Source organism: Boeremia exigua, assembly GCF_020726555.1.
Source record: "Boeremia exigua strain MPI-SDFR-AT-0100 chromosome Unknown C7974scaffold_1, whole genome shotgun sequence".
NCBI lineage: Eukaryota > Fungi > Ascomycota > Dothideomycetes > Pleosporales > Didymellaceae > Boeremia > Boeremia exigua.
The window spans coordinates 2,075,650-2,099,725 of record NW_025763518.1 but is presented as its reverse complement, the minus strand read 5'-3'; the positions used below and the strand labels follow the sequence as shown (position 1 = coordinate 2,099,725).

At 55.9% G+C, this 24,076-nt stretch overlaps 8 protein-coding genes across 8 annotated transcripts; 4 read left to right on the top strand and 4 right to left on the bottom strand.

Annotated features, from left to right (window-relative positions):
- Positions 1-480: 480 nt before the first annotated feature.
- Positions 481-3,735, top strand: C7974DRAFT_407926 (uncharacterized protein; the record flags this gene model as incomplete). The annotated part of the gene is made up of 4 exons (XM_046143282.1): positions 481-581; positions 1,766-1,891; positions 1,956-2,303; positions 2,535-3,735. The coding sequence occupies 4 exons, from the start codon at positions 481-483 to the stop codon at positions 3,733-3,735; spliced, it is 1,776 nt and encodes a 591-aa protein (XP_046002984.1).
- Positions 3,736-3,978: 243 nt separating this feature from the next.
- C7974DRAFT_371372 (uncharacterized protein) lies at positions 3,979-5,722 on the bottom strand (the record flags this gene model as incomplete). The annotated part of the gene is made up of 6 exons (XM_046140015.1): positions 3,979-4,103; positions 4,224-4,297; positions 4,431-4,527; positions 4,561-5,135; positions 5,271-5,362; positions 5,447-5,722. The coding sequence occupies 6 exons, from the start codon at positions 5,720-5,722 to the stop codon at positions 3,979-3,981; spliced, it is 1,239 nt and encodes a 412-aa protein (XP_046002983.1).
- An 849-nt stretch (positions 5,723-6,571) lies between these two features.
- On the top strand, positions 6,572-8,864 carry C7974DRAFT_17402 (ankyrin repeat-containing domain protein). Its single transcript, XM_046136204.1, has 4 exons — positions 6,572-6,733; positions 6,781-6,896; positions 6,946-8,500; positions 8,553-8,864. Exons 1-4 carry the CDS (start codon positions 6,620-6,622, stop codon positions 8,682-8,684), a joined length of 1,917 nt encoding a protein of 638 aa, XP_046002982.1. The 5' UTR covers positions 6,572-6,619; the 3' UTR covers positions 8,685-8,864.
- A 775-nt stretch (positions 8,865-9,639) lies between these two features.
- Positions 9,640-11,534, bottom strand: C7974DRAFT_325667 (uncharacterized protein). Its single transcript, XM_046138973.1, has 3 exons — positions 11,231-11,534; positions 10,295-11,183; positions 9,640-10,245 (listed from the first exon to the last, which is right to left on the bottom strand). Exons 1-3 carry the CDS (start codon positions 11,295-11,297, stop codon positions 9,882-9,884), a joined length of 1,320 nt encoding a protein of 439 aa, XP_046002981.1. The 5' UTR covers positions 11,298-11,534; the 3' UTR covers positions 9,640-9,881.
- An 89-nt stretch (positions 11,535-11,623) lies between these two features.
- On the top strand, positions 11,624-15,506 carry C7974DRAFT_467897 (uncharacterized protein). The gene is made up of 4 exons (XM_046146378.1): positions 11,624-12,101; positions 12,151-12,268; positions 12,416-14,995; positions 15,049-15,506. Exons 1-4 carry the CDS (start codon positions 11,981-11,983, stop codon positions 15,131-15,133), a joined length of 2,904 nt encoding a protein of 967 aa, XP_046002980.1. The 5' UTR covers positions 11,624-11,980; the 3' UTR covers positions 15,134-15,506.
- C7974DRAFT_419747 (uncharacterized protein) lies at positions 15,507-19,095 on the bottom strand. Its single transcript, XM_046144219.1, has 2 exons — positions 16,682-19,095; positions 15,507-16,629 (listed from the first exon to the last, which is right to left on the bottom strand). The coding sequence occupies exons 1-2, from the start codon at positions 18,978-18,980 to the stop codon at positions 15,674-15,676; spliced, it is 3,255 nt and encodes a 1,084-aa protein (XP_046002979.1). The 5' UTR covers positions 18,981-19,095; the 3' UTR covers positions 15,507-15,673.
- A 324-nt stretch (positions 19,096-19,419) lies between these two features.
- C7974DRAFT_407919 (uncharacterized protein) lies at positions 19,420-21,566 on the top strand (the record flags this gene model as incomplete). Its single annotated transcript, XM_046143281.1, has 5 exons — positions 19,420-19,565; positions 19,613-19,910; positions 19,967-20,165; positions 20,218-20,622; positions 20,668-21,566. The coding sequence occupies 5 exons, from the start codon at positions 19,420-19,422 to the stop codon at positions 21,564-21,566; spliced, it is 1,947 nt and encodes a 648-aa protein (XP_046002978.1).
- Positions 21,567-21,640: 74 nt separating this feature from the next.
- C7974DRAFT_17317 (uncharacterized protein) lies at positions 21,641-23,716 on the bottom strand. Its single transcript, XM_046136194.1, has 5 exons — positions 23,469-23,716; positions 23,184-23,412; positions 22,811-23,125; positions 22,393-22,758; positions 21,641-22,344 (listed from the first exon to the last, which is right to left on the bottom strand). Exons 1-5 carry the CDS (start codon positions 23,540-23,542, stop codon positions 21,715-21,717), a joined length of 1,614 nt encoding a protein of 537 aa, XP_046002977.1. The 5' UTR covers positions 23,543-23,716; the 3' UTR covers positions 21,641-21,714.
- Between the last annotated feature and the right edge of the window lie 360 nt (positions 23,717-24,076).

Genomic DNA, 24,076 nt, shown 5'->3' with positions numbered 1-24,076 from the left:
AAACAGCGGTAGCCCGGTCAGCAGTGGCAGCGGGAGGGTTTTCAGAAAAGACCTGGCGAACAACGGTGTGCGAGACGGTGAGGTCGGTCTGCTTGCCGACGTCAAGAACGGTACTGTGTCACTCAGCCCATGTCAGTAGCGCCAGACACGGAATCCTCGGAGTACAAAGGCGGGGCAGTATCATTGTCTTCACAATCGGACGTGCAAAGGAGAGAGGACTGTGACGGGTGGGCGGGTTGAGGAGAGGTCGACCCATGTCGAAGAGCATACTGTTGCCGTCTGGTGTGGTACTTGGACCGGAAGGAAGCCGAGCTTGGACTGCATGTCGCATCCACGGTCAGATGCGACCTGTACCATCATGGCTAGATTGGGCGCATACACTGCTGTTGGTGTTGCACGACCCAGACACCGTTTGCTGGTGGACGCCACAGCTGGAAGAGACAAGTACAAAGGGACGAATCAAGCGCTCCGGTAGCATCAATGGGTGTCAGGTTGGTACCGATGCTCAAAGGTGCCACAGCCTCAGAGATCATGGTCGAGGAGGACTGGTGTCAAACGTCGCGTGAACTTGCCTTTCGGTTGTAAGGCTCGTAAAGCGCGTCTCTTGCATCAGCCGTGGCGAGATTCAACTTTGGTGATATTTGTTATCTCTGCGCTCTTACTCAACAGTTGTGATCAATAGATCCTGTTTGCGCTTTTCAACGTCTATCTGTAGGTTCCAGGACCATGGGTGACCAAAACTAGAAAGAACGACAAACATCTCACAAGAACTGGCCTGACAAGCGGTTCTCAAGGTATCGAGAAGACGAATTTTCATCGAAGATGAGGCTGCCAGATCACAAACGTAGCAACGTTCCAGATAGATGACGGCCGCAATCTGCTTGATGAACGTGGAGCTGCGTCGACGCCGAGAGGTCGACGCTATTGTGATGCGACATCGATGACGTCTGCATTGAACCGTGGTCCACTGTCGGCGAGGCTGCTCTCCGCTGAGCGAAAACGACGGTGCTCACATCAACCTGACTGGTACCCAAACAACACCTGGCATCGGCCGTTCAACGGGCAGGCCTGTTGCACGTGAAGCTTGGGCCGGCTAGCCGCGATCGACAGACAAGCTACCCCGGCCTCCCGCCGCCCCCTCGACAGCTCTGACCAACCGCGACGCGTCAGAAAAGGAATGGCTGGGAGCTTCAGCTGCATGAACACGCAACACGGGCTGCTGAGATTGTGTGGGAAATGTCGATTGCGCGCGAACCATATCGACCGCTGCATAAGGACGAATAGCCGGCCAATTGACAGGCTCCACGCGTGTGAAGTGGCCCCGCTGAGCTGATACCTCGCAAGGGTGCAGCAGCTCCCGGCAACTCTGTGGAGTCGAAACTCAGTTGCTGCCATTGCGCCGTGCATAGCGCCCAGATCGTCCGGGCAACAGCCGCGCAGTGCTCAGCACCTGGAATTGCAGCTGCACAGGTGCCTCGGTTGCGCTGCGAGGCGCTGCGAGGGTGCAGTGGGCCTGTGGTGGGCACGAAAAGGGGAGGCTGCGGCGCGCTAAGAGCCGAGAACATAACACGGCTAGGCCGCATGCGGACAGCTTCCCATCGTTCCTTCCACCAGCGCCGGGCTGCCCTGTGAAACCGTCGCCCACAACACGACCCAGCTGACGGCACCTGTCCGCCAATCTACTTGACCCCCTCCGCGCCTCACTGCTCCGTCCCTCCTCCACCTCGCCCCGCTACTGCACCTTCACGTCGCTGCCTATTCCCAGCACTTCATCGCAACCCTCCAAAGGAGCCAAGAAGTTGTTCTTGATTCCTTTCGACCTGTTTTCGAACGGTTCGAAGGGTTTTGAGAATAACGCACCGACTCCGGCAAACTGGATTTTGAAGCACGAGTACGCTGCTACACGTCAATCGAGAGAGGCCGAAACTAACAGCGTAGGTTCCGATCCCCTTCAGTGTCTTCCCGGCTGCGTATCGGAACGCGGTCAGCCAGGAGACCAGCACCAAGGTAGAAGGCGACGTCAAGCTACCTGAGCCCCACGCACACGCACGGGAAGAGCACGAGGAGACGCACGAATCCTTCACCGCCACCGTCCACCAGCACCAGCAGCAGCCGCCGCCGGTCCACGAGACTCACGTCAAGGAGGAGATTCGCATCGTCGAGGAAGAGCGCCGCCGCCCGCAGCCCCCGCCGCAGCGTGAAGAGGTCCATATCCACGAGGAGACGCACTACCGCCAGCCCGAGCGCGCGCAGCACTTTGACCGTCAGTCGCACGCCCAGTACGAGTCGCGCCAGCCCGAGCGGTAAGTCACTTGTTTTGCCTCATCTCAGCTTTTGTTTTGCCCATTGCCAGCGCATTCAGCACGGCCCACCCCCCAGCTCCGGCCCAACCACCCCAGCCCCTGAGCTTGGCCGCTAGCAGCCACGGGCCGGCGCTAAACTCAATTGCATTGTTGTTGTCAGAGCGACACGCACGTCTCCACTTTTCCCTCACCTCCTCTTCCCTGCCCATAGCTGACCTTCCTTCCTCCCAGCTTCCCGCCCCAACCTTCTCACTCCCACACCCACATCGACATCAAGGACAGCACCTACGACAGGCACTTCAACACTGTCCACGGCCCTGCCACCGACTCCGCCCCCACACAGATCGACGTTACCGAGCGTCAGTTCCGTGAACGCACCCGCCCCATTGTTGAGGACTCCCGTTACACGCGCGAGACCTTCACTGCCAAGCACCAGGACACCGTCGACCGACGCTATCCTGAGGTTCGAGTAGAGTCATCTGCCCGTTCCACCGCGCCCCCCTCCAAGCACCACCGCCTTTCTATGGGATATTACGACAACGAAGGTCAATACCATTCGTTCCGTGACGCCGCCCACTCCGCTGCACACAAGGTCGCCCACAAGGTCGCCGAACGCGTAGCCCACCCCATCCACCCCCACCGCCACCACCACCACCACTCCGACTCGTTCGCCGGCGGCAAGTACTCCGACGACAAGGAAGAGATCATCGTCAAGGAGAAGTACTCATCCAGTGCTCCTTCCCACGTCTCTGCCGCTCCCTCGCACGCAGCTCACTCTCACGTGTCTGTCGCATCTGCTCCCGCTCCTTCGCGCGTAGCACACTCCCGCGTCTCGCACTCTCACGTGTCTGCCGCCCCCGCCCCTCTCCCCAGCCGCCCCGTCTCGTCCGGAGCTCCTGTCCAGAGGTCCCGCCCCGCATCCACTCCCTACGTCCCCACTCCTTACGTTCCCGCCGCCCCCGCGACCGCACGCAAGATGGCTTCCGCCAACACCATCACCGTCCCTTGCCACCACATCCGCATCGGCGATCTCCTGATCCTTCAGGGCCGCCCCTGCCAGGTCATCCGCATCACCACCTCGTCGCAGACTGGCCAGCACCGCTACCTCGGTGTTGACCTGTTCACCAAGCAGCTGCACGAGGAGTCCAGCTTCATCTCTAACCCCGCCCCGTCGGTCGTTGTCCAGAACATGCTCGGCCCTGTCTTCAAGCAGTACCGCGTTCTCGACATCCGTGAAGACGGTCGCGTTGTTGCCATGACCGAGACTGGTGACGTTAAGCAGGGTCTCCCTGTCCTTGACCAGAGCGGTCTCGCTTCGCGCCTTGCCGAGTCCTTCGACAACGGCCGCGGCTCCGTCCGTATCCTCGTCATCAACGACGATGGTCTCGAGATGGCTGTCGACTACAAGGTCGTCCACGGCTCCAGGCTGTAAGCGTCGTATGGTTAGTACTCCCTGTCTCTCAATTGAACCAAGCTGACTCTTTAGGCTACATGTATAATGAGGCATTGGAGTTCGTTCCGGTCTTGACTTGTGTTTATAACTCGGTGTTCATTGCTTGGCTGGCGTGCTACCTTGGGCAGGGTTCACTCGCGCCTAAGCAAGTGCTGCTTGGTTCGGGTATGAGCATGATATCTGGCGACATCTGTGGATAATAATGAAATGTGTGTCTCCTACCTAGTCTTGATGCTGTGTCGTGCTTGATCCCACGCCTACCCCGCGTTTCTGTAGCTCTCCCGCACCTGCAGCACGTCCCCTGGCACACACCCCCATGCACTGTCCCGGAGCACAGAGCTCAGGACCTGCGTCTCCCAGCAGATCTCCCAGCAGATCTCCCAGCAGATCTCCCTTGCAGGATCCCGCACGTTACCCACCGCCATGCCGCACTCAGACCACTCTGCGTCTCCCGCCCCCACACACACCTCTGCGCGGACCGACCCCCGTTCCTACATAACACGTCACCAGCCCACGTCCCCACTGCCCCTCTGCTTTGCATCTGCATGTGTGTTTGTATCTGCATATACATATGTATCTGTAGCTGCATTTGTAGTGGCTGGGTTCTTGGGTAATGAATTCGCTGTTGGCCTGCGCGTTTGGGCTGGGCTTGTTGTTTGGCTCTCTCGACTTACGTCTGGTTCTTAACCTTTGCCTTGACCTTGACCTTGATCTTGATCTTGATCTTGATTCTGAAATTAACCTCGACCTTGACCTCGACCTCGATGGCTCCTAGGAATGCGCCGCGAGTTTATGCCGCCTTACTGAGCGGGCGTGCGGACCTCCTTCCCTCCCTCCTTTTCTTCTGGAGACGGTTGAATGCATGTTGGTTCAAGGGCCCGGGGGCGTTGGTGTTGTTGCGGGTGAGTAGCACGCAGGTGCGTTTCGTGCGCAGCAGTGTGGCGCTCGGCCAGCGTTTGCATGTCGAGAGTGTGGACTTGTCGGTTTGTTGGCTGGGGTCGGCGGGTCGGCAAGTTGGCTCCTGGAGGCGTGGGCGCTGTGGTCTCGCAGGCTGGGCTGTGGAGCAAGAGATTTGCTGAGATGGGTGGGTGGTGCTGGGTGTCTGCGGCACGGGCACTGCGGTATTGGTGTCGGGGTGCGTTGGTTGGGTCGTTGATGGTTCGCTAGGGGTGGTGGTCATCGTGTTGTGGTGACGGCGAAATAAAGAATAGCGAGAAGAGCGTTGGAAACGGAGGAGGGGAGTGTACGGAGTGGTGAGGAGAGGAGTCGGTGTCGTTCTTGCTAGAGATGCAGGGCTAACGTCGACTTGGTGGAGATGTCTGCCAGGATGTGCGTTGGATATGCCCGGTGTTGGAGTGTTGTCTTTGGCTACATCAGTTCTTATCTTCTTGTTTTACATTGGTGCGAGGCTTGGGATGACTGTTGTGGGATTTTGATGGAAGGTAAGTCGAAGCACTCCAGGGTAAGTCCAAATACCATTGCCTAACACTAGTACAAATACCTCTGTATCTTACACTACAACCACAGAAACCCCAATCACCCCCTCCAACCGCCTCGTCTGGCCACCCGCTCCAACCATGTCTCGCCACAAGCCACCATCAGACCACTGGAGAATGGGTACGGTCAAGCAATCCATTCACGCCGACGACTACAATCGATCATATCCGCGCCTGCGCAGTTCAGCCCTCACTTGCAGGATTCCGACAACCAAGCCAATGATTCCAACCAGTATACCGATGCCCTCGCCCACGAACTGCAGAACGTTCGGGGGGTCCTGATTGTTTCGAGCGGTATTGAGGTTGGTGGTGTTGAAGGGGAGCAGCGATGGCGTGACGGTGCTGTTGAGCAGGAGCTCTGGAGGGATGGTTTGGGTTGGGTTCGTGGTGTTGAGGTAGTGGAGAATGGTGTTGGAGCCAGGGAGAATGGTGATGTTCGGGGCCATGCTGTTGAGAAAGAGAGGAGGCATGCTGAGAGACGAGAATGGGAAGTATTGAGAGCGTTGAAAGTCGTCTGAAGTGAAGTGGGTTGGAGTTGTTCTGTAACTGATGCTGTGACAGGCAGGTCTTCGATGTCTTATATGTCAAGATGCGCTAGTTCCAAGACTGACAGCCGTTTATAGCACACCGACAGTTTACTAAAATGGCACGCGTGGTCGTTTGTCCATGTGCAGACATTTGATAGCCCTCAGTGAGCTCAGTATCTGAATGGTATTCGGGTGAAAGTGGGCCCTGACGAGGGCTGGTGGCGTCGGACCGTGCCTTCCTCAAGTGAGTCTGTCTAGCCATTGGCTCGCCCTCCGAAGGTGACGATGAAGTGCACGGAGCATATGGGACCTGGAATAAACAGACTGTGACCCACCACCAGTACGACCTGGCTGTGAGCGGTCAGACTGTCAGGGGCTAGCTGGTGTTGAATTTTATGGCTGAGCTACCAGTACGATTCGATTGTGAGTGGTCAGATTGTGCGTGTCATGGTGTTGACGTTCACGGCCAGAGACTAATCCCTGGGAGTTAGACCCGAACTACCAGTGCGATCTGGTCGTGAGTGGTCAGAAATCACGCTGTGCGTTTCAAAGTCCTGGCTGCCGGAACTACGAGTGAGATTTGACTGTGAGTGGTCAGATATACCTGACGGGAAGGCATAGTGCCACGCCCCACTGTGGCTGCCAGCTCTAGTGAGTGTCGTATTTGATTGGTCGATCTCATTTAGGATCGACGGACTAGCTCCGCGCTTCAGTGAGCTTCGCCTTTCATTGGCTGGCCTTCGTGAACACGACAACCAGCCTTGGAACACTCCAACCTACATCAACAACCTCCCCACGCTGATCTAGGTACGATTGTCGTCTCATACATTTCCAAAAACCATGTCTTCAGCTCCCACGCTCGGTCTGAAAACCCCTCTCCCACCTCGCCGAAGGCGAGCACCGCGCAAGCTCAACTACAACAGCTGCGCTTCTTGCAGAAGTGCCAGCGCCAAGGTATTACAGCCTTGTTGCTTTTAAGATCGATAAGTGACGTTGCATAGTGCTTACAAGGCACTTTACCGTGGCCCGGAGAAAAGTGTAGACGATGTACTGAGAAGAACCTGATTTGTTCTGCGCCGGTGCGAAAATCGGAGGAGGATGAAGTAATCCGAGATGCGTACGTCTAACCCCATCCTATCATGAGCACCGTACTTACTCATGGCCAGGATTGCGCTAGCCGGTGTGACATATATCCTTGAGATAGTTGTGAAGGAGCTTGAGAGATTAGGAGACGAGTACTCCGAGCTCTCCTCGATCACTAAAGCACAGACCAAAGCTCGTTTCGAACTGTGCTCTAAAAACTACATGTTGATTAAGGAAGACATTGAGCAAAAAATCACTGACCTGCCATCTACGGTCGAAGATATCGTTCACACCACCCGAGATTCGTGTTATCTTGAAACGCTTGATGGAGACGGAAGTTTCGGACAAGGCGAACACTTGTATGGGATCGTTATGGTATGTATGATCGATTGCAAGACAGCGTTCTGTCCGAGCGCAGTAGCACCGCTTATGCAGGATCGAAAGGGATTTCTGCAGCGTTGTGTCAATATCTCTGGCAAGTACAAGTTTGGGTCAAGTCAGACGCACAGCATTCTCCGGACTTCGCTCTTCCTGCCGAGTGAACTGTTACAGATTCCAGCTGTCTGGAACAGGGTTCGTCACGACACTAGAACAGACTGTCTGGGTCGCTCGGTCTGGTGCATGGCCCACGACGCTGGAGTGCGCATGCCCTGGCCGGTAGAACATCTTGGGGACGTAGACCTACTGGGCCGCTCTGCCTGGTATCTAGCATGCGCTCGACAGGATACCACGTTACTCGATCAGCTTCTGGCGCACTTACCTGTAGCCCGACACATCCCCGGATCCAATTACCCTCCGAAAGATGTCATCCGCGCCGCAGCTTCTTATGGCTACACTGCCGTATTCCAGAGTCTGTACGAAGAAGACTCGGAAAGGTTTTGCGCAAGAATCGGCGCCGTGGTTGATGAGAGAGGCCTCAACAGCCTCCACATTGCAGTGAAAAAGGGACACCGCAGCACGGTTGAGTTCTTGTGTCAGCACCTTCCCTCGCACTTTGTCAACCGCCGGGGCTGCAAGGAGCAACGAACAGCTCTCCATTATGCTGCCATGTACGGCCACGAAGAAGTCGTGCCAAGTCTCATAGACGCCATCAGCAAAGACCGCACCAGCGACCCCCGCGACTCCGACTATCGCTCTGCCTTCTGGTGGGCTGCCTGGGCCGGTAGCGTGGAGGTGCTGAAACTGCTTCAGCAGCACTGGTCGCGGCTGACCACCGCCGGCATCAATGATCGCGATGTGCAGGGACATACCCCGCTAACTACTTCCATCATTAACAATAACGGCAGTCTTGATGTGGCGAGATATCTGCTCAGTCTCAATTCTCCGACGAAGCTCAGGATCGACATCAACCGGCAGAACGACATGGCCTCGCAAACGCCTCTCGATATAGCATACGAGACGCTGAATTCCGGGGACTGTGATGAAGATACAATGACGGCGTTCATCAAGACTCTGGTGGCGCAAGGTGCGTTGACATATCAGGAAATAGAAGAGCGAGAGATGTGGGACGAAGAAGTACTGTCGGGTTCAGAGTGCAGTTCCGAGGTGGACGACGATGAGATGAGACATGAGCAAATGGACGACGAGATGGGGGACTTGATGGATGTCGTGTTCGACTTTGATCTCTTCTTTGCTCAGGTGAGCGTTGGATTTCCACTGCATCTTTCTGTTATACTGACCGCACTCGTAGAATCCCTTCGACCACTCTCCCAATGCTGTTGTTGAGACAGAAGATGACATAGCCGATGTACCAGGGCCGTCCACAGTGACTTCAATGACGGCGGACAGCCATACGTCACAACTGCCAGATCACCGCTCTTGATCAACCTACATCACGAACAATTTTCAATCAGTGGAAAGCCGGAGGAAGCAAGCAACGAGAGTTATTCCCACCCAGCCAGAGCCGTGAGTTCAACTAGATGCCTCCTCGCCGGACGATGAGCACACTTGGCTGCCGTCTCCGGACCCCAGGCTGCATCCGACACGTCCGCCTAGCAGCCTGGCAAACCGCAACGCCAGAAAACGGACTCCTTCGGTTGTAAGCGTAGAATTCCACACACACCAGGCATCCGGATACAAGTCATTCCTGAGTGGCTCCTCGCTCTCCACACATCAGCACGAGAGGCTTGAGAGTGCACTCACGGACGAGCCAGCGCGTTATCGGGAGAAACTCGTTCTGATATGAGAGGCACATTGTCAGTCATTGCAATGAGAAATGCAAAGCAACGCCAACACTGTACTCCCGCTCTAAACTCCTCTGCGTCTCAACGAAATCAGCAGCCGGGTACACTGCATGTCTATCGGCAGTTCCTCGCTCAGGGCCCCGACCGTGTCGGCGCGAGAGGCCCGGTTTTTTGACCAAATAATACATACATATCTGCGACTAGGTCCAGTGCTATCTCCACAGGGCATAGATCTGACCTTCCACACTCAAGAGCAACCCCCCTCTGCAGGCGAGAACCTCCACAAGGGGCAAACAAACACCGCACCCCTCCCTCCATAGTACCATCCCTTTCTCACGGGGAGAAGAGCTGCAAGCAAACACGTAGTTGATCTGCAACTCGACATGACACAGAAAATTGAACACCCCGAGAGCGCACGCCCAGACCGGACGGCGACACACCCCGGACGACGGCGGCGTCTGACGGGACGCGTGGAGTGGCTGCTCTGCCTCACATACACCACACGCGCTCCCCCATATCGGCAGACGGCGTGCAGAGACGCACGAGCGACGGCGAGCAAGGGGGTGTTGATCGAAGGAGGAAGGCGCACAGCGACAGTGAACAAAGCATTATTATTTAAATTTCTCGCGCGACAAGTGTACAAATACCGCCTCTCCCCTTCGTGCACAGTTTACAGGAGGGACGCGGATGTAGTACATGATCGGAGGCTTGCTTCCGTACCTCTTTTAGATAAACAGCGTTTCTGCGAGATAGCAGACATGCACCGGCTATGGCTATCCAACGACGCGCCTCCACGACTCCCATCCAACAGCACTTCCTGCACTAAGCAGGACGTCTCACGCCTTGACGGTGCTCCTCTTCATCCCCTTCTTGCTCTTCTTCTCCCTCTCGCGCTCGAGGAACTTCCGCTGCTCGTCTGCGCTCAGCCGCCCGAGCTTCGCATCGCGCTGCTCCTTCTTCAGCTTGTCGGCCGCGAGCTTGCGCTCCTCGGCCTTCTCCTCCTCGTCCAGCTTGCGGATCTTGGCGATCTGGTCGTCGCGCGTTTGCCGGATGCGGCGCAGGGCTTCGGGGCGGTAGTGCGCGGTCGATGCGAGGTGGTCGGGGAGGCGCAGGAAGGCGGTGAAGATGGGGATGGTGGTGGTGGAGGTGGTGAGTTTGAGGGAGAGGTTGATGCGCTTGCGGGGCTTGGTGTCGTCGAGGCTGGGAGGGTTAGTGGGAGTGTATAAGGGGGTCATAATGGAGGACGTACGTCTTGGGCTGGTCCATGGGCTGGTCGGTGACGACGAGGGCCTCAAAGGCGTCGCCGGCCTCTTCGATGGCCTTGACGAGCTCGGGGGTCAGCAGCGAGTCGGTGACCTCGGCGCTCTCGCTCATGACGGTGGTCCACACGGGCAGCTTGGCGTGGTCGCGGGTGGTGGTCAGCGAGAGGTCGTAGCGGTCGTCGCGCAGGCGCTTCATGATGTCCTTGTGCACAACGGCGAAGACGAAACCGTCGAAAGAGCTGTTGGGGACCTTCTTGGCGTCCGTCTTGCCGTAGACAGGGGCAATCTTGGACTCCTGGCCGTCGAAGACGTACGCGGTGGCCTCGAGGCGCTCCTGCGGGGCAGGCCAGCTGTCGAAGAACAACGGCATCAGGTTCTCGCCAAAGCGCAGGAACGGGTTGAAGCGCTTAGTCAGGGTCAGCTTGAAGTCGACAAAGGCGACGTTCTGGCGGCCGGTGGCGTAGGTGGTGAACTCGTCGGGCTTCTTCTCGCGCAGCACGTTGTCGAGCTTGGAGGCCTCGGACAGGGCGCCCACGAGGTCGTCCTCGCCGACGCCGCTCGCGCCGGCCGCGGGCTTGAGGTAGCCGACCTGCACGAACTCCTGCTGCAGCACCGGCACGTGAGTGACGGCCCACTGGCGGGCCTTGCTGCGGTTGCGGCGGGTGCCCCAGACGTGCACGATGATAATGGCGAGCAGGAACGGCAGGATGTACATCTCCAGCTTGAAGTCTTCGGCCGTCGTGCGCTCCCACACACGATACCACTTGGTGTACGGGCGCCCGGCAATGCCCGTCGCGGCCGCAGGCACCGCCGACGCCGTCAGCGAGGCGTGGTCGACGGGGGCCGGGTCGGGGGCTCCCGCGTAGTCGGCGAAGTCTGCGCGTGTCAGTGAGGTCGCGGGGGGGAATGCGGGCAGGGCGCACCGCCATCGTCAACAGGCGCCGCCACGGGCTTCTGGGCGCCGAAGAGTCCCTTGACAAAGTCGGCCATGGTGTCTGGATGCCTCAATGGATGTCTCCGTGGATGGAGCAGGCGCGGTTGAGGCCAGCGGGAGCTCGACACTCGGTTAAGGTCCCGCGCTAGCACCGATGTGGGGTGCTGATGCTGGAGCTACCCCAAGTGCAGCTGTCTTAGCTGTGTAACCGCAGGACTGCAGGACACTGCAGATGATGCTGGCCGGTCGTCTGGAGCTTGTTCTGACGGCTCATTGCGGTATGAGACTGCAGCAGTGGTCACTAGTAATGACAGATGCAGCAGTTTGATCCAACAATATTGACCCAGCACAATTACATCACACATCGTATGATCACGCAGTCGGCATAATCAGAGTAGTTAGAAATCAGTTTGATAACGTCCGAAATTACCACGATCACGCACGTTCAATCAGACGCAAACAGACAAAGGAACTGATATTGCAGGCTCTATAGTTTGTACATTGACCTGAGTGCTCGCAGCCTTCCGATAACGTCACGCGTCTTCTAGTTCTTGCCGAACCAGGTCTTGTGTCCCTAGAGGGGTCAGTTGCTGGCCGCTACTACACTAGGTTGTACCTACAAGAACCAGGCGGCACATCATGTACATGGAGGCGCTCAGCGAGGTGAACATGAGACCCTTGTAGGCGGGAATCATCCACTTGCCGCGGGCCTGGAGTTCGTCAGCGTCAATCCTGCGGCATGTCCCAAGCTGATGCTGTCTGCGCCCGTCCAGCCAACCAGATCCCCCTCTTTCCAGCTTATCCACGTTTCAAGTCGCACGCACCTTCTCCCAGGTCCTCAGGCCATCGTGCTTCTGGAAGTACGCCTGGTACTTGGGGACGTTGTTCTCGCGGAAAATCCAGCTGCAGGCTGTCAGTACGATGACTGGGGGTATGACTGGCCGTGCCGGGCGGCGTCAATTGGGCGCACGCCGCGTCGCGCAGCTGCAGGGAAGACGTACCCTGCCATTGTGAAGAGTGGAGATGTGTGTGTGCGGTGTCGCGGCGGCAATGGGAGGTTCGGTGCAGTCTGTCGAGTGAGGTTGCGTCGAATGACCGCCAAAGGCAGGCTTGGCATAGATATGATCTAGCCGCATCGGGCCGGCCAGCTACCAGCAACTTTTTGACCGCGAAGCTGCAGACGCGCCCGCGCCAATGGGTCTCCGCCACGCTCCTTTACCTCGAAGTTGATGCCACCGGCCTTGGACAGGCTCCTCGCCAGTCCCTCGGCCCTGAGACTGCTGCGATCCATCGTCACCGCCCCGGACTCACCCGCCCGATGCTGTGCCGCAGCACAGAGACGGACATACGCAAAGCACCATGGCGCCGGGAAGCGCAAATGGCAGCGGTGGAGCGAGCAGCCGGCTGTCCTCCGTGAGCGCGAACAGGCTGCCATCAGGGAGCGCGAACAGGCTGTCATCAGTGAGCAGGAGCAGGCGACCATGGACCAGCATGAGAATGCTCTGAGGAAGCGCGCCGAGACCGCCCCCAAGGTCGCGTCACGACGCATAAAACCCGAGGCCGGATTCGACTTTCTCAACGATATTCTGGGCGACGAAGAGGCAGCTCTGGAGGATGATTACTCTGTCGAGGATCCAGACAAAGAGTGGGCCGCCAGACTCGCCCACCGCGACCGCCTCGATGGGCTGGACGGCATTTTGGCCGTCTGGCAGGCCCGCCGCCGAGAAGGGTACTCGCTCCCAACCGAGAACAGTGCCAATGCCCAGTTCCTCTGGAAGACGTTCGCACGACACCCGCGCCTTGTGCACGACGTCATCGACCACGCAGTCGAGCTGCAGCAGAGGGGTGCCACGTACCCACGCGTGTACAGCGTGATCATGGGCTACTGGTTGGGACGCCAGCCAATTGAGGCGCTAGAGTACCATGACCAAATGCTGGAGAAACTGCACCTGGAGAAGCTGCCACTACGCGAGCTGGCGCAATCCGCCCAGACCTACGGCAACGCGTCGCACGAAGCGCTGTTGGACATCTACCGCGACAGCAATGAGCGCGATCTGTATGATAGTATCGTGCCGCGCCTCGTCAACAGTGGGAACATCGAGATGGCCTATCGATGGCATACCCTCTGCAGTTCTCGCGATGACCTCCCATCTGAGACCTTCGCGGCCATACCCATCATCCAGCTCTTCACCGCGAAAGCTGCCCCCGTGGATCCGAAAATGCGCAAGCGCGAGGATCCCAATATCAACAAACCTCTCATGAAACGGCTGATTGGGCGCGACTCTGCACCTGTGCGCTTCGAGGATGCCTTCACGGCGCGCATGTTCGCCACCAGGACCGTGCAGATTGACTCCATAATCAAGGGACTAACCCTGGTGGGCGTGAACGAGATAGGTCCACAGGCAGTTCTGGCCATGGCCAGTCGGACACAACCCATCACCGACCTTCCTCGCCATTTTGAAGGCCTGCGGGCTGCGGGCATTGCACTGCAGGGCTCTGTCTTCTCTCTCGCGCTGGAGAAGTTTGCCATGGACGGGAAGTGGGATCTCGTGGAAAGCATTATGGAGAGCGACCAGCATCTAGATGTCTACGGCGACGCAGACACGCAGCGCGCTCTCCTGGCTTACTACCTCGACCAGAAAGACGCCATGCAGGCCCAGCGAACCCTCGCCATCCTCTCGCTGTTCCACAACGACCCCGGCCGCGAGTCCTGGAACCTGCTGCTGCAGCTGCGCCTCGCAAGCACCCGGCCCCAGCCCCAGGACATCTTCAGCACCCTACTCGAGATGCGGAGCATCGGTGCCACGCTGTCGAGCGCATCCATTGCCTCCGTCCGCCTCCTGCTGGCCCGCCGCCAGCGCGGCCATCGCCCCCAACCCTCCGCCCACCCCTTCGACGACCTCCGCTTCGTCACCCGCTTCTACGTCACCGCCCTCGAGGCCGGCATGACCCGCATCCCGCCCGAAGCCTGGCACGAAATCATCCGCCGCTTGGGCATGCTGGGGCGGCTGCGCGAACTCAAGCGTCTCCTCCTCTGGCTCCTGTCCTGGTACGCGCCGCTGAGCCCCGAATTCGCCGCGCTCCCGCGCTCCGCCGCCCTCGCCCCCGCCACCGCCGCCATGCGCCGCCTCTACCCCGTCAACACGCACTACTACAACTTCCCGACCACCGTCCCGCAGCAAAACTCCAAGGCCCACCCCATCCGCGTCCTCTTCCCGCCCTCCCTCCAACAAGGCCTCGTCGTCTGGGGCTTCCGCACCCTCCTCCCCGAAGCGCCCCTCGAGCAATCCCTCCTGCGCCCGCCCGCCGCAAAACCGCACCACCGCCCCAGTCTCCTGCAGAAAAACATCCTCACCCGCCTGCGCTGGGACGTCGGCCTCAGGATCCTCGTGCAGCTGCGCGACCTGGGCGTGCACGTGCACCCGCACACCGTCGCCAAGGCGCTGCAAGCCCAGTTCGTAAGCCTCTTTGGATACGGGCGGTCCCGCGTCAAGGCGAACCGCCGGCTGGAGCAGGGGAATGAGATCGAGTACGCGGAGTTCGTGCGCGGCGTCAACGAGGCGTGGGGCCAGCGGCTGTTTACGGAGCCGCGGGAGTTGGCGCGCGGCGTGGGGCGGGAGGCCAGGTGGCATCCGCGGTTCCGGAGGCGGATTGGGGGCGAGGTGAGTGTTGGGCGGGGCACGGCGGGTGGTAGGACGGGCGTTGAGAAGTCGGAGAAGCGCGACTCTGCTGGCACGCACGGTAAACGCGGAAGGTAGGAGGCAAACGCGAGATATGTAAATCACATAATCCCACATCGGCATACAGTCATGGTGTTGACCGGACCCGACTCGATGACAAATCCATCCGCCTCCGTCTCGCAGCACTGGAATACGTACTTTCGTGGTTGTAAATTGAAGCCTCGCAATAAGGCTGGAGGGGTCGCTATTGCCTACATGCTCAAAACACATGTGCACTAGCCTAATGTGGAAAGGCTACGTGCGTGTTTCTGTTCACATCCACTCATTTTGAGACACACGTTGACGGGCTCGCTCGATAAGAGCTGCTGGTTGCAAGGATGAGACGAGGCACGTTTGTGAGGGATTGCGATACATGTCGACCGGTAGGAGCGATGCGCCGGTTGCGTGTGCTGCTTGATCGGGGTGGCCGAATGGAGTGGTGGAACGCAATTGTTCTGATGCTTTGTAGCTGGACGTGTTGCTGAGCACTGTGTAGTCGAAATGTGAGGTAGTCTTTGAAGCGCCCCAGTTGTTAGCAATCTATATAATAGTCCAAAAGTCTTCTGCCTACGTGGTTTCTGGCAACCTTGATCTATCGTGTTTCCCAATCAGTTGCTCGCACTCCACCAGGGCACCCATGAAACTACATCAACTGACTATTCGTCAGGAACTACACAGATACCCAACCTGTATACCCCGCCCACGATTCAGCACTAATACCCGTCATCATCGTGACTCTGAGACGCGCCTGTAGTAACCGGCGTCTGCGCAGTGAATAGATCAGGAGGTGCTGGTGATACTGAAGGTCGCATGCCGCTGGCAAGAGGATAGACAGGACCCGGGGACCCATAGTCTGCCGTATGAGCCATGTAAGACTGCTGAACATGCGGATCCTGTGCGAACGGATGTGTCTGCTGCCCTCCTGGGATCGCCTGGCCGTGGCGAAAAGCGCTCTGCATGGGCGCGGGAGGGTGCGGACTAGGCATCTCGCCCTGCCTAGCTCGGGGCGGAGATGCGAAGGTATTCGACGTACCCGCGTGTGTGTAAGGTGCCGACGGGCCTGCTTGATTGTATGCTGCAAATGGGGCGTGTGCCGACCACGCCGGCTGGCCGCCATACTGCGCATTCTGCGCGAGCGGCACCATGTGCGCGAAGTGATCTGCACGATCACGGTCCATGTACGCGCGCTTCGAATCCGTGCTGCCGATGGTCTCGGCGATGTACATGTCGAATTGCGATGATGCATCCGCGACGGTTTCGAAGTGTGCTACTTTGAGTTCGGAGCGCACGTCTTCGAGCGCCACGTCTGAGTCCCAGCTGCCTGCCAGACCGGTGGATTCCAGGGCTTCGTATTGGGCCATGGCTACGGCAGTCTGGAAGGCGTTGCGGATTTGTCGGCCGTTCCAACGCGTATTCGTCTTCTTGTTCTGCGCGAAGTGGGCGGCAGCGAAGCGCAGGATTGAGGGCTCGTCGGCGGTGACGCGCCCTTTTTGTCGCTTGATGACGCGGTCGAGGTTCATTTTCCATATTGCCGCGGTTTGGTCTTGGTTGAGAGCTGGGTAGTAGAGATGCAGATGGATTCGCGACTTGAAGGCTTCGTCGAACGCGCCGACTCGGTTGGTTGTGAGGATCAGAATGCCTTTGTAGTATTCGAGTACACGAAGAAACACTGGACCTTGTCAGAAATGTTTAGAGTAGGATACATTAGGTTTCGGACTCACCCGAAACAATTGCGTTTCGTTTGAGATCAGTCCTCGTTCTTTGCGCGAGGAATACATCCGCCTCATCTAACAGCAACACACAATCCCAGATTTCAGCTTTGGCGAACGTACTGTTCAGCTCTGATTCAACAGCGGCAGCTGTGACACCCAGATCACCACAGGTTATCGGATAAAGAGGCTTTTTCAGTGACTCCGCAACACATTCTGCAGTCGATGTTTTACCCACACCTGGCGCCCCATGGAGGAGTATGATAAGACCCATACCCTTGCCACGAACCAAATCGATATCTGGATCTTGCAGAGCATTCATCTTGCGTGACTGCTTGTCCATAAAGTGTGTCTTGATCTGAGCCTGGACCATGTGCTTGTGACCGCGAGGTAGCTTCAGATCCGCCCAGCCTTCTTTGCTGACTTGCATCGGATGCAAGCAGTCAAGCGCTAGTATGGCAAATCTACGCCTGTGCAAATCGAATCCCACAACGCGATCGGGAAGGAGCGCGTAATCCATGCGGTCAAAAGCCTGGTAGTCAACAAATAGATCACCAGAAGAGTACTTTTGTGTAGCTAGGAAAGCGTTGCTCGCCACGAGATCGTCCATATCTGCAGCATCTATCCCATCATCCGCGTATATCAAGTCGGCTGTCGTGTCCTTTAGTACTTGATAAGTCTCGTCTTCCCAGACATTGTTCGGGTAGTCTTCCATGAATTCGAGTCCCGAACCACCGCTCGCAGTAGGCATTCCGTGATTCGCGACCCAATGTGAGTTTTCACGTTTCGCTTCTTTGAAGTCTACGATAACAGGACCGTCCACTGGCTTTGATGAAGGTTCCATCTTACACACGAGTCCGCAGGGGTGTCGACACAAGGTATTGCCAACGTAGAGAGAATGGGTAGGTTTTGTGTATTGCACAAATTTCCTGCCCCTGGCCACTAGTTGTTCCTCGATTTCAACAGAGTTCTCTACATAACGAAGAGGGCAAGGATCAAGTACGCCGATCTCTTTCTGACCGTCGAATGGTGAGATTGAAAAAGTGTGGTCGAGGGGTCCAAAGGATGTTCCATCGTAGGAGATGATATGGCACAGAATCTCGAACCTGTTGATTTTGATTGTTGGCGGCCGTAGTCGCTCATCCTCTTGTCCATGGGGCACACCAAGGACAGATCGACCTTTTGATACAGCCAGTATCCTCCAGATGGTAGGCGGCCCTTTTCCAGGCGACGACGTTGAGCCCTCGTCAAGATTCGTCCAGGATACCGCAAGGTCGCCAGGACGATAGAAAAACCAGAGATCATGAAAGTAGATTTTCTTCAAATCACTCGATCGACATCGTTGGTACACAGGCAGAATCTCTACGTCCATGAATTGCACAAGACAGCGTAGGCTCTCAATTTCCGATTGAAATTCTCCGTCTGCTGATTCTTTTACAAGAGGAGTGGCTTGTCTCAGTAACGGCTGATTCTCGCTTGCGGCATTTTCCGCAAGAGCTAGCTGTGGCGTGCTACCATCTGTGGATCTTCTTCTAGACAGGGACTCTCCACTTGATTCGGAGTGTCGCTCCTCAAGGTCTTGTAGCCTTCGTCGTATAGCACTGTCGTGACGAACTAAGAGCTTGTATGGCCGAAGCAATACTGTGCTTTTCTCCATTGAAGACTCTCCCAACTCTCCCAGGAACCCGAGTAGCTTCTTACAATTAATACGGATTCTTTCAGGCATCTCATGGGTTGTTTCAGCCACATTCGAGGACATAGACTTTGGCTGCGGTTCGACAACTTCGTTGGCTGTGAATACCGATGAACCTTCGCCAGAGGTAGCTTTGCTGGCTCGACGCTGAGAGTGCAGCTCTTCCCCACGTCTCTGCCAGTAAAATTTAGCTGGACCCATCAGCACGTCAATTGCGTAGACCCTGCTTTCATTCATGGTTGAATTTTTGAACTGTGTCCAGTTTACGCGATTGAGTTGAGGTATGGTGGCAACATCCCGTGGCCACAGGGGCAACGTTGAGTCGACAACCGAGTTTTGGTCAGGGTCAAGGACTGAGCGATCGCTATCGACATCATCAATTCTGTCAGAGTTTGGCGCTGGGATGTCTGAACTAGAATTGTCTTGTCCAGGGCCGGCGAATCTCTCTTCATTGGGTGGCACTGCTGATGTCGTCTCGAGACGCTGTGACTCTTCTTTTGGGTCGTTGATTATTTTAACATCGTTCCCTGCTTGTTCTGAAAGGCTCAAAGTCTGTTCAAGAGCTTCCAGCTCGGCTCTCAGCTCGGCAATACGAAGCTTCACAGAGCTGTCGGCCATAGGTGATTTGGGAATCTGGTGACTTTCTTCGCAGATTTGAAGATTCCTTGGGGAGAACCTGGATCAGTATCTTTGAGGAAGGCTCGAAATATGAACAAGAACATGTGTGGAGTTGATGAGGCTGTAATGCTGCTACGTGGGGTAATGTTGCTTGACCGGTCGATGACACAGGCGCTAACGCATGCACGTACAGGGGGGTACTCCTCCGGCTGATAACCATTGAGAGTTTGGCCAATATAGAACAGCTACACCCCTCTCCTAGAGCTTTTGACTTGCTGGATGCATGCCGCGCCGGCACGCTGTGTCAGCCCGACGTTTCCATCGATCCCCTGTAAGCGCAGCCTGCCACATATAGCGGAGCCAACAGGCTGACATACCACAACGTCCGCCCGAAAACTTCCATATATAGGACAATCTAACACAGCCAACAAAGCGCAATATGTCGAACTTGACGCAGCAACGACCAGATATCCTGGTCACAGACTGGATCGATCAGTTCGCACCTCAGCAGCACGCAGTCTTCCGAACAAATGGGTTCAACAGCCAACGAGCCAGGGCTCCCCAGCTGCAGCAACAGAGAGCCGGGTAATAGTCAGTGCAGTACTTTGTGCGACATCTTCTTACGTGTTCAGGGCCTTGACGGACGACTTCTGTAACATCGTTCAGCAATTTGAAGATATCCTTCCTAAGCATGCTGGTGGTGGAAGGATCAATATCCGAGCCTCACATTCCTGGGACGAGGTTGTCAGAGCTGCCAAAGATGCCGAGACCGCGTACCTAGCTGAAACCAGAAAGGGGAGTAAAGGAGCAGTGCGAGGATATTTGCGTCGGTTCGGAGACTACTCAGCAACAGCGACCCCATGGACTGGCCTCTTACCGAACGACAAATACTTCAGCGTGCTTTGCGGAGGCTTGAAGATTGTACTGGGTGTACGTGCTTTGTTACAAAATGCGGGTTGTCCGGACACTGTACTGATGTTTTCCAGATTGCGGCCCGGAGAAGCGAGAGACGAATCGAGATATTCGAAGCTTTTGAATTGCTACCGGCGACTATAGAAAAGACACAACGATGTCATGAAATCTTCCCCAAGAACCTGGAGCTGCGCGACAAAGCCTTGACCGTTTACTTGGATCTTTTGACGATGGTTGAAGCCATGATCGCCTGCCTGTTAGATAAGAAACTGTGTGAGTCGTTATCCGATACAGTCTGATTGCACTCAGTAATCTTAGTTTGCAGTGGCCCGAATCAAAGATGGGCTGAGAGGACCTCTTGCTGACGAGGACCTGGACGAGAAGAAAAGACGTTTCCACAAATCAATGGACGCTCTGGAGCAGCAGGTCCACTTCTTACATCTTTCCTCGTCGGCCAAAGCCAATGCAACCATTGCAGAAATGAGCCCAAGCGTCCATAATACCGAAAGGATGGTTTCGTCTATTGACGATACAGCTAAAATCCTGCACCACACCAGCAAAATTGCCCTAATGGAGTTTGAAGAGCTCCGGTCGGATGTGGCCTCCCATGCACAGATGACGCATTCGCTGGCAAAGCAAGTCGGAATGCAGACACAGGCGATCGAGTTGCAGAGTCAATCAAGAAAAAATCTTGCTTCGCTACTCCAAGACCACATCAGCAACATTGAATGTAAGAACAGACTACAATGAAGCGAACTTTGACTGATACAATCAGGGCGCACGACCGAGCTCCAGAGAGCATGGGAAGCAGTCAATCGTAGATTGGACCGTGAAGGATCACAACTTCAGCTGATCTCTCATCTGAGCCACGCTTTGGAGCATGTGAGCCAAGATCTCGGTTTCGCAGTTCAAAGTACACAATTGTGTAGTCCCCCAAGCCAGAGTGCAATGTACTGGGTACTCCAGTCACCTCGTTTCAAGCACTGGCTTCAAGGCCCTCTCCCAGATGTCCTGGGCGTGAGCGGGAGGCTGGAAGATGGCATGGCTCGCTACTCCTCAACAAGTCTACTCTGCGGAATGCTCGTCCAATCCCTTCAAGAGAGCAATGTCGCACATGTGCTTCACTTCTTCTGCGGCCCACACAACTCGAGATTTGACGCTTTCTCGGGTCCAAGAGCGTTAATTCAGAGCTTACTGGCCCAGCTACTGTCTTTACAGCAGTTTGACATTGGTTTCCTTCGGTTCGGACAGTGGGAAGAAGGCCTCAGAGCGAACAACATAAGCACGTATTGCAGCTTGTTTCGTAGGCTCATCGAACAGCTGCCTACTTCGATTATGTTCTGCATCATTGATAGCGTATCTGTCTTCGAGGTTGATTACTGGGCAGATGATCTCCAGATCGTACTCAGAACTCTTCTCGAGACTGTCGCTGATCCGCAGCTGAGTGTACGACTGAAGCTGCTGATCACTTCAGCATCACGGAGCAGGTGCATGGACAGCCTGTTGAATGAAAATGACACGCTACATGTACCGACTGACACCGGCGATCGGCAGCTTCTCAATGGTAGATCCGTACACTCTGAGCTTGCGGACCGTCAATTTTTAACGACATACGGATCGGCTGAACATACAAACTTACCGTACGAGAACCTTTACGATACAGGGTACGAGTAAGACTGCTACTGATTTACGACGAAGTCGGAGATGACAGGGAGCTAGAAAAAGGAACGATATTGACTTGGTCTTTGTCTCGATGTGTAAGAGGGCGCAAGAAACCCAAGAAATCGATTTGCCATGTCTTCACCCTGACCACGGCAGCCGACTACGGGGCTGTTAGCTTCAGCGACGCCAAATCCTTCTCAAAGTTCGTGACCCGCTGGCTATCCTTGCCCAGGTTCTTCACCAGCAGATTCACGGAGAAAGAATACAGCTCGTGGATCTTCCGCTGCGTCTTGCCCGCCTCTTTCTCCGCCTTTAGCAGCGCTTTCTTTGCGTCGCGGACTTTCTTCTCTGCACCTGCCGGCGTGGGTTTCGTCGCACGTAAATCCTTCGCTGCTTTAACCTGCGTCTGCGCGGTGGCGACTTCTGCTTTCTGCTTTGCGAGCGTGGTTTCGAGGGCGGTCTGCTTCTTCTTCTGGTCTGCGGCATGCTTGGCCGCGTCTTTACCAGTCTCGGCCTTCTTGAGCGTGTCCGCGAGCGTCGAGAACTTCTTGATTGCGGCGGCTATTTCGGATTTTGTCTTGGGCAGGCGTGCCGTGGCCCATTTCTTCGCCGCAGTGTCCATGGCTTGGAAGTGCGCCTTCATAAATGCGTCCCATACTGGCACGAGCGCAATCTTGGGCTCATTGTACAGCGCGCCTGCATTGGCGAGTTCGAGCCGGACGTTCTTGTTGATGTTCTTCATGTGGGTGGCTACGCCAGGCGAGTTAAGGTAGTTGTATACACCAAATACCTGAATATGTTAGCAGGAGCCCTGGAATTTCATAGGGAACTCTCATACAAGCCTTAAAGCGCTTAGAAAATCGGCTGATTGCACGGCGCCAGTCATCGCGTCTGCAAGTGCCGAGTCATACACAGCTGCACTCATGGGGTCCTTGAGCGACCACACGCGCATCTTATACGAATTGATTGCCGCCTCGCACAGCACGAAGTCCATTGGATTGGCTGTTGATCCCATGGCTTCGAAAACGAGTCGCATGAGCGAGTCTCGAGGAGGATCAATCCCGAGTTTGTACGGAGGCGGGTTGGGTCGTTTTGCTACTGTGAGTGGACCCGGAACAGGCTTGACGAATTTGTTACGGAAAAAGGCGTCAAGGGTCTTATCGGACTTTGTTGCGTAGACCATGAACATACCAAGCGTTTGAAGCTGGTTGTTACTTGTCAGTGCCGTCACTGTGTGTGCCGAGAGATGGACGTACCTCGATGATGTGCTCAGTAGCGTACTCGGCAGATGGTCTGACCAAAGCAGTGGATTTGGAAACAGCAGTCGTGCCTAGCTTCTTGTCCTTGAAATCGTACACTTCCTTCGGGTTACCCTGGCGCGGGCTGCTATAGAGTTCGCCGCTTGAGGGGTAGCCTAAAGCGCTGAGTGCGAGTGCTCCGCCTGGGAGCTTTGGTGAGCTAAGCCGAGCGCGCTTAGATAAAGCGATGTGGTCATCTTCGAGATTGCTGTAGCGACCATGATAGATAGGTAGGCCTCTCCGAGCCTTGACGCTGGGAGGTGTATCGTCCTCCTGTTGCAAACAAGAGTTTAGCAGATACATACATTTAGATGTCACGGGACGCAATTACCTCGTCTCCACAATCTATGTATATGTCACAAAGATCTGTTGCATCCTCATCGTAAGGTACCGGTAGCTGGGGGAATACCGGGGCTTTCCCGGCAGCTGGAGCAGGCTTTGCAGGCTGTGCGGGCGTTTTGGGGGGCGTTTTCGGGGGCGTCTTTGGAGGAGGTGCTCGGGAATCTAGGAACATTGCTGGCGGGCTAGAACCACTGTCTCTTGCTTGGAGACTTCCTTCCCTATGATCAAGGGCATCAGACCTGGATGATTGTACCACAGGAATGGGCTAACTTACTCTGTCTGGGGAACTGCACTCGTGTAAACGAGTCCTGACGTAAGCAAGAAGAGGAGAGCGCGTTTGTGCAACATGATGATGGTGGTAAATCAAATGAATGGTCAGGGCACTGCCCTATAAAAATTGAACGAACGAGGGAGAAACTTCGACTTGTGAATGTGTATGGTCGAACTGAATCTGGCATGTACCTCGCTATTCATACTGAATAAGAGATCCTTGCAACAGATCTATGTCTCTAATTCCAGCAACGGACTACAATCTCTCGGTCTGGAGTAACCACTTCACCGGAGTCCGGCGTTGTAGCCAATCTGCGAAAGTTAGCTCTGTCTCCCAGGCATACTGTTGCAATTGTGGGAATTGTTGTGCTCCAGGTTTTTGAGTCTCTCTACGGACTTCGGGTGCAGCCCGCATCGTTGACAGGGCATGTCTCTCTGTAGATGCCTAGCCTTCAGGTCGATTGGAGGTGGAGCTTCTTTTCAGATAAATCCATCAGAGTCTCCAAGGTACGATTGTTATATAGCATCGAACAGGTTTTTTAGTATCCATTTGGCTGTAATGACTGTTGCGGCAAACTGTCCAAAATGTGCTGTTTTTAAGGTTGTAGTTTT

Coding starts and splice junctions, on each gene's coding strand:
- C7974DRAFT_17402 (XM_046136204.1), top strand. CDS start 6,620: ATGTCTTCAGCTCCCACGCTCGGTCTGAAAACCCCTCTCCCACCTCGC. Junction 6,734..6,780: donor GCAGAAGTGCCAGCGCCAAG/GTATTACAGCCT, acceptor GACGTTGCATAG/TGCTTACAAGGCACTTTACC. Junction 6,897..6,945: donor GATGAAGTAATCCGAGATGC/GTACGTCTAACC, acceptor ACTCATGGCCAG/GATTGCGCTAGCCGGTGTGA.
- C7974DRAFT_325667 (XM_046138973.1), bottom strand. CDS start 11,297: ATGGCCGACTTTGTCAAGGGACTCTTCGGCGCCCAGAAGCCCGTGGCG. Junction 11,184..11,230: donor GGCGCCTGTTGACGATGGCG/GTGCGCCCTGCC, acceptor TGACACGCGCAG/ACTTCGCCGACTACGCGGGA. Junction 10,246..10,294: donor CCCATGGACCAGCCCAAGAC/GTACGTCCTCCA, acceptor TAACCCTCCCAG/CCTCGACGACACCAAGCCCC.
- C7974DRAFT_467897 (XM_046146378.1), top strand. CDS start 11,981: ATGTCCCAAGCTGATGCTGTCTGCGCCCGTCCAGCCAACCAGATCCCC. Junction 12,102..12,150: donor AGGCCATCGTGCTTCTGGAA/GTACGCCTGGTA, acceptor ATCCAGCTGCAG/GCTGTCAGTACGATGACTGG. Junction 14,996..15,048: donor ACGCACGGTAAACGCGGAAG/GTAGGAGGCAAA, acceptor ATCGGCATACAG/TCATGGTGTTGACCGGACCC.
- C7974DRAFT_419747 (XM_046144219.1), bottom strand. CDS start 18,980: ATGGCCGACAGCTCTGTGAAGCTTCGTATTGCCGAGCTGAGAGCCGAG. Junction 16,630..16,681: donor ACGAAACGCAATTGTTTCGG/GTGAGTCCGAAA, acceptor GACAAGGTCCAG/TGTTTCTTCGTGTACTCGAA.
- C7974DRAFT_17317 (XM_046136194.1), bottom strand. CDS start 23,542: ATGTTGCACAAACGCGCTCTCCTCTTCTTGCTTACGTCAGGACTCGTT. Junction 23,413..23,468: donor AGTGCAGTTCCCCAGACAGA/GTAAGTTAGCCC, acceptor CCTTGATCATAG/GGAAGGAAGTCTCCAAGCAA. Junction 22,345..22,392: donor TTCTAAGCGCTTTAAGGCTT/GTATGAGAGTTC, acceptor TAACATATTCAG/GTATTTGGTGTATACAACTA.